The sequence below is a fragment of the Chelonoidis abingdonii genome, chromosome 2 (assembly GCF_003597395.2).
Source record: "Chelonoidis abingdonii isolate Lonesome George chromosome 2, CheloAbing_2.0, whole genome shotgun sequence".
NCBI lineage: Eukaryota > Metazoa > Chordata > Testudines > Testudinidae > Chelonoidis > Chelonoidis abingdonii.
This window is the reverse complement of record NC_133770.1, coordinates 298706571-298714279: the sequence shown is the minus strand read 5'-3', so window position 1 is coordinate 298714279 and position 7709 is coordinate 298706571. Positions and strand designations below refer to the sequence as shown.

The window sequence follows — 7709 nt, the reverse complement described above, 5'->3', positions numbered from 1 at the left end:
CACCCAGGGAGCAGGTTTGGTGCTGGCCCAGGGAATGTGGGATTGATGAAGAGACGACAAGCCCTGCAGCGGGCTGGGTTGTTAGACTAATTCATGCGAAATCTGACACTGCAGATATTTGAAATCAATAAGCCACGTTCTGGGTTTTTCCCTTCTCTTTTGAGGGAGGGTTTTTCCTTTTGCTTGGCTGAGGCCTCGTAGGAAAGTTACAATTTGCTGAGAGCAAAGGCAGGGCATTTTAACCAGCTTACAATAACCCTAACAAACCCCCCTACCAACACATGACATGGCAACTGCCTACCCTCAGAGGGGGAAGCCTTTGGCTATTGCTGTTTGTCAGCCTGTATATACTGGTTGTGGGATTTGAGGCAGGTGGGCTGGAGCTGTCTGTGTCTGTGAAGGCAGGGCCTATATGTATGCCTGGGCTGCTTGCTGCCATTTGGGGTACTGGGAAAAAGTACAGTGTTGGAGCGTGTGTCAATTGGTGTGGCAGCTAGTGTGTTGTGAAATGTGTCTTGGATGTGTGCAATTTCTGGGTATTAAGATGTATGTGATATCTCCCAGTACACCTATGGAGCTAGATGCAATGTGTGTATTGAAGTTTGTGTTTTTATTGTACAGAGCTCCAGGAATGCAGAGGGGTGTGTGTGTGTGTTGAGGGGGGGTGCATTGCCCTGCCATGTGCACTTGTGTTGTGGTGTGTGGTTTGCGAGTCATTTGTACATCCCCAGAGGTACGGTGGGAGAACTGTGGTTGCGTATTGGAGCAGGTGTATTTTGAATTATAATTATGATGGGTAACAGCATCACAAGCGTGGACACACTTGGGGTGTGCCTGCCTGCCTGTGTATTTGTGTTAGGGGAGAGTGGAGTGAAGAGTGGTTTGTTGGGGGTAGTGGGGGAAGAGTTGCATTGACCTTTCTCAGTTTTACTGCCCTGGTAAAGGAGCAGAGCTGGTCCTGAAGGGCCAAGAAATCTCTGTCTTTACTGTCAAACTTCTTTCTTCCCGTGGCCCATGAATTCAAAGGGAGACCATTATTCAACTAGATCTTTGCAGACAGTAAAATAAAAATGCTGGGGTTTGTGGCATGCATTTAAGGCTAAACTAATTGTTCAGAGAATCTCCTGTGCAATGAGCCCTGGGCTTTAGATTTGCTGGGAGAACTGAGGGGAGGAGGGGATAGAGGGCAGCCAGCAGCCGCTTACACTAGAGTAGATTCCTGGCTCCATTTATGCTATTCCCGTGCATGGCCACTGGAGGGACCTTTTCCCTGCCCCCCCCCTTACAGCTGTTCCCGCAGGAGACTGACAGCTGGCCCCAGGGTTGCTATAGGGATAGGCAAATTGCACTGGCTGTTATAGGTAGGGAGGTGGCTGCCCCCGGCTGGGGAGGCGGGGCCATGCAGTACTCCGTATAAAAGGCAGAATGCTCCATTCAGCACTTCACTACTTGCAAAACGGGAGAGGCGCCAGTGGTTGGTGGAGCTGCTGCAGCTGAGCGTGGGGCGCGGGGGAAGGGGGCCACAGGCAGAGAGCCCCTCAGTGGCGATTGCCCAGCGTGGTGTCTTGGCCGGGGGGGGGGCATTGCCCTGAGCAGTCAGCCTCGGGGGGAAGAGGGCTGCTGCCCCATTGCCTGCAGAACCGTGGGCGGTGGCAGAGCAGAGGTCGGGGGGCTCTTTGCAACTGGCAGCCGGCCGTCTGCAAAGCCCAGCCGGAGGCGAGACGAGAGAGGCGGGCGCTAAAAAGCACTGGTGCAAGAGCCACTTTGCAAGCGCAGTTGCCCACCGTGTGGGGACCAGGCGCAGCAGCGGTGCCCTCGCCCCTCCGAGCCGGATTCCCGGGCAGCGCAACTTTCCTCTGAAGACGCCCCCCGAGCGCTTGTCCGTCGCTTTCTGCCTGCGGCTCCCTCCATGCGCCGGGTGCAGCTTTCCCCGCTGAGTCTCTGAACGGCACAAACTATCTGTATTTATTGCCCCGGCCCGCCCCGAGCTCCGGCAGGAGGCGAGCGGCTCCCCGCTTTGCAGGCGGGCTGCGCCGGGGTGACCCCGGGCCCCTTGGGCGGGCGCAGCCAGCCCCGCGCCGCCGGTGCATGGACTGAGATGGCCTCCGAGCTGGCCATGAGCGGCGAGCTGCCCACCAGCCCGCTGGCCATCGAGTACGTCAACGACTTCGACCTGATGAAGTTCGAGGTGAAGAAGGAGCCGCCCGAGGCCGAGCGCTTCTGCCACCGCCTGCCCGCGGGCTCGCTCTCCTCCACCCCGCTCAGCACCCCCTGCTCCTCGGTGCCTTCCTCGCCCAGCTTCTGCGCGCCCAGCCCCGGCGCAGCGGCCCCGGCGCCGCGCCGCACCCGGGCAGCGCCGGCAAGGCGCCGCTGGAGGATCTCTACTGGATGTCGGGCTACCAGCACCCGCTCAACCCGGAGGCGCTGAACCTCACCCCGGAGGACGCGGTGGAGGCGCTGATCGGCAACCCGCACCCGCTGCACGGCTACGAGGGCTTCCGGGGCCAGGGCTTCCCCGGCGAGGAGGCGGCCCCGGCCGGGCACCACCACCATCACCACCCGCACCACCACCACCCGCACGCGGCGCACCCGCACCACCCGCACGCGGCGCACCCGCACCACCACCTGCGGCTGGAGGAGCGCTTCTCGGACGAGCAGCTGGTCAGCATGTCGGTGCGGGAGCTGAACCGCCAGCTGCGGGGCTTCAGCAAGGAGGAGGTGATCCGCCTCAAGCAGAAGCGACGCACGCTGAAGAACCGGGGCTACGCCCAGTCCTGCCGCTACAAGCGGGTCCAGCAGCGGCACATCCTGGAGAACGAGAAGTGCCAGCTGCAGGGCCAGGTGGAGCAGCTCAAGCAGGAGGTCTCCCGGCTGGCCAAGGAGCGGGACCTGTACAAAGAGAAGTACGAGAAGCTGGCAGGCCGCGGCTTCCCCCGGGAGCCGCCCCCCCCGGCTGCCCCCAAAGCCTCGGCCGAGTTCTTCATGTGAACGGGGACCCCCTCCCCAGCTCCCCGGGACTCGCCCGCCGTGTACATAGAGGGGCTGGCTGCTGTACATAGACTCGTGTTTCTGTGTGTGTCTCCGGGCTGCAAACAAACTCACAAAGCAGGCGCGCACCCCATGCCGGGCAAGGTCCCCCCCGCCCCCGCTTGCGTCTCCTTCCCTCCCCGCGTGGGCTGCCCACGAAAGCCCCAGCCCCGCTGCGAGCTCGCTGCGTTCCTGCCGCAGCCCCGGGTCCTGCCCCTTGCGAGAGCCACGCGAGTTCCCCCAGCGCATCCTCCTGCCGCTGTCTCTCTCTAGGAAAAGAGCCCGAGCTGGGACTTGCCGAGGCGAGGCAGCCTCCAGACAGTCACACGCTCACTCCTGAGTCTTAACACGGTGTGATCACGAAAACTTTAAAAAAAAAACCAAACCCGTCCAGCCCAGGCAAAGCTTTGGCTGGTGAGAAAGACAAACTGAACTTTCCAAGACTTGAAGCAATAGGGGGAAAAAAACTGAGCAAACCTCTGAATTTTTTCTCTCTCCTGGAAAACTGGGTAACAAACCAAAATCGTTTCGGGAGAAAAAGTGCATCATAATGAAATCCTCCTCTATACTCTTCTCAATACTCCTACTAATTAATAAAGCAGCGTCCAAGGAACTGTGCAACTTCGCTGTGGTTCTTAGAAGACTTTTTAAGCAATCCTGCATGCAGGACATGTATGGTATTTCAATAATCTCCCCTTCTTTTCTACTAGAACAGATGAAGAAAAAGCATGATTCAGTTTTTTTTTTTTGGTAATATTTTTGTTTGTTTTTTCCCCAACGGTCGGTTTTTAGTTTGCAGCACTCTTTTTGGGTGCATCTTAAATAACAAATAGTCTTAAAATGTTTGCAAAGTGATGTTTTCTCTCTCAGTGGAACAGTGCAGCAAAACACTCACAAAAGGGACTGGAATATGTATCTTGGGACTTCAGACTCCAAAAAAGAGTTGAGTTTACCTGCTTTTTATCTCCTTCCTTTTCTTACTAATAATTCTTGTTGTTTTAAAAAGGAAACCTGAGCCAGACTTAACTTATTTAAAGGTGTCCACTTGTACATATGTAGAATTTAGTTAATTTTTTGCCCTTTTTTTTTTCTGAGCCTATATTTTGCTTGGTGATTTAAGAAAAAAAAAAGCTTAAAAAATCACAAGTCTTAATGAAAGTTTGTATGTAATAGCATGCAAATAATATAAGAATTAATTAATTTAATTATGTTGAAAAAGCCGAATGCACTATATACAGGAATCAATTGGATTAAATAATACTGTTGTTTTATAGAGATTTAAAACTATCTATGCTGTTAAAAATATTGGAAAAAAGTTAACATTCTAAGATGACCTGAAAGGCAATATAGTAATATATGGACTGCAATCAGTTGGCTGCTATATCACTATGCACCAGATTTATTTATTAACTCCTGGGAAACAATATTATTTTAACCCTGATGATTTTAAAAAAGAAATGGCAATCTTGCAATTACGCTTTGTGTGAAAGTTTAAAGAAAAAGCAGTTGGAGTTTTTAACAAGTTGCTTATTTTAAAAAAGGAAATCTTGGGGAAAACTGTAAAAGTCTTAAAAACAAACCACGTGTGAACTTTGGCAACTGGTGCATTTTAGGTGCTGCTTGTGCAAAGCATTTTAAATAACCAGTTTGTTTCAATTTCTGATGGTTTTAACTCTGTTGCATCAAGATAGAACTTATATTCATCTAGAGCTTCAGTTAAGTCTTTTTTTATATAAACTGCTGTTGAGCCTTGTGGGCTATTGCAACCTCAAAAACACCTATATCTTTTTTGTTTTGTTTGTTCTTTGAATTGTTTCCTTTGTGTTCAGGCATCAATGCAAAAACTCATTTTAGCTTTCATTTGCTACAGACGAACGAAAAATAAATCTCTTTAGACATACCTATCTTTTTTTGCCTTCCTAGTTTTTGTAGGGAGGGGACATCGTTTGAAATTTTTGCACTGGTGATTGTCTCTTTCGGATTAGATGTTTGGGGGAAATTTTTAAAGCACACTGGTTTCTTTGCTTTGTGTACCAGAATGAAATGTGATGGATTAATCCAAATGTGAGTTTGAGTTTAAATACAAGGGCAGGGAAACATGCAACTGCAATCCTTGGACTGAATGAATAGTTAAGAAATTATTTTAACATTGTTTTGGTGGCTCTAGATGAAACAGTGTAAACACCCACATTAAAAATTCGTTTTCCAGTTTAAAAAATTTACCCCCAAAATTGATATCTTTGGAAAGATCTTAAAAATTGACACTTTTTTTTTAACGAATGCATCTATATTTTGTCCATTTTTAAAGATGCACTTTCTTATTCTTCTGGGCGATGTTTAGCTTTCTGGTTTAGTTTAAAGGACAGCACTTTAAAAAGACAATTGCTGTGTTTGGAGACGCAAGATACTAATAGTAAAAAAAAAAAAATACATTTAGGCTCATAATTTTTCTTCCCAAGTTTTCATCTGTGGGGGCGGGGGAGGAATTTTGAAAACATTTTAGTGCTTTTCTGGTACTTTTTCATTTCCAAAGATTTGGTTTGAAGTAATTTTAAAACATCACAGTTTATTAGCCTGATTTATTTTTTGTTTAAATGCTGCACATGTAAATTTTGAGAGAGATTCCTTGGAATTAAGTGGTGGTATTGCACTTTTTTTTGCCTTTTAACTTTCAACAGAAACACTTTATCTGAATCATTCCATATATGGGATATGCTTTATTTAAAGTCTGTTTTTAAAGGGGCTATTAAATTGAACGTTTTTAAGTGCATGTTTTAGACCTCCATTTTAATTTTCAGAGTGCTGAGATTTAGAACGATAAAAGATTTGATCAGAAATCGGAGCATTTTTCCTGCACTTGCCAGTAAAATCACTTTCTTTTTAAACCAAGAATTATTTCCAAACCAAACGAATGCTCTGAGTAGTGTTTAGTGCGGTCTCTATCTCGTACCCAAATCAGTCCATTGACTGACTTATTTTAAATGGTTTTATTTCCCCTTATGGATATTGTTTAAGAATTTTTAATTTCAAAAATAATCCTTCCCAAACTAATATTTTAAACTGCACTGTAAAAATAGAAGAACAAGCAGTGAATGGCTTTAAATTACTTTAAAATAACCAGAAATAGAGTGGATTTAATTTGTGAAACATGCCTGTGGTGGTGATCCTCAGGGGAGGGAATGTTTTGGGTGCCAATTAAAATCCCCTGTACTAATTGATTTATTTCTTTTGTGCTAAACAAATGGGGGGAAAAATCTGAGTGTTTCAAATATTTTAAAAAATTAAACCAGAAAGCTTCTGCTTTGGCACACTTTTCCCGACCCCCCCTTCTTTGTTCAGAGTCTGATTTTGAATTTTCCCCCAGTTTCTCTGAGCCTGGCAGGTTTGCTTTAGACCTTGTGCTGCTCGCACTTTGCAGATGCGAAACGGATCGCTGGCTGGAGGCTTTGGTAGGGTGCAGAGTTGGAAAGCTGTTCCCCATGGAGAGTCTCCTTGGCCTGGGGGAGGAAGGGTTTTTTTGCTTGAGGGGAGCTGAAATGGACACTTGGCATCTGTTCAGCATCGCACCAGTTTAATTTAATGGGAGTGGAAAATGGCACTAAATGTGATGCTGGGACTGAGGATGGCGGGTGAATGGGAGCGTGGCAATGGTGCTGGTGCAGCTGCCTGCCTGGTACCTTTTATAGATCAGTCACAGAAGTTAAAGATAAAAAAGACCAATTAGCTCATCCAGTTGATTCTCTTGGCCAGGACAGGGTAGGTCTGTATTGTTCTTTTCCCTAGTGCTTTATCCAGCCTAGTTTATCTATCCCAAGCGAGGGTGCATCTACCCTGAATACTCAGCCTAAATTTCTTCCCTTGTGAATTTTCCTTCCAGTTCAATCCACTCCCACCGTCCTAAATATTGTGGGAATTTCTGTCCCTGAATTGTTCAGCTACTTTTTAGGCAGATATTCTTTGCCGCATGATATGGACAGTTAGCGAGATTCCTGACTTCTCAAAGCACTTTTTTTGTGTGGATTTGTAGGTGCCGTGTGTGAGAGAGAGAGCGAGTGTGTTGTGTGTCTGCTACAGACTAGATCGGAATCTCAAAATCCAGAGGTTTAATATCCACAGAGAGAGAGAGATCCACATGCTGTATAGATAAGGGCCTGATCCTGATTCTGCTCCGACATCCTGGTGAATTTTGCTACCGACTTCAGGGGGAGCAGGATTGGGCCCTGAACGTATAGAAAGATGCTCTCTCGGAGAGTAAAAACACAAGATTCCTGCAAAACCTGCCTGTGCAAGTGGAGCATGTGAGTATCCCTGGCAAAGATGGGGGGAAACGCGTCAGTCAGTCAATCCCAGAATTGTTTTCTTTCTTCTTGGGTCTTTTTGCCCTGTGGAAGTCGTGTGTCGTTCCCCCCCCCCCCCACGGGGATTCGGACAGTGTTAACGGCATGGTTTCTCTCAAATGGGCAGGGCAGGGCCTGCGTAGGATTAATTTGCACTGGACTTGGGGTCAGTCATTTGGGTTTGATGAACGGCCACAAGTGTTAACAAGGAGGAAGCCTTTTGGGAAGGAAACTGGCTCCGTTTCTTTTAAAGCAAGGGAACCGATACCGTCTTTGATCATCGAATTTTGTCTTGTAAATTGCACCACTTGTTGCTTTGCCTCATTTTGTTTTGTTTTGTTTCCT

At 47.8% G+C, this 7709-nt stretch overlaps 1 protein-coding gene across 1 annotated transcript; it reads left to right on the top strand.

Moving 5' to 3' along the window:
• Positions 1 to 2038: 2038 nt before the first annotated feature.
• MAFA (MAF bZIP transcription factor A) lies at positions 2039 to 4970 on the top strand. The gene is given in 2 exon segments (XM_032763254.2): positions 2039 to 2344; positions 2347 to 4970. Coding segments are annotated over 2 exon segments (888 nt in total). The 5' UTR covers positions 2039 to 2098; the 3' UTR covers positions 2989 to 4970.
• The last annotated feature ends 2739 nt before the right edge of the window (positions 4971 to 7709 follow it).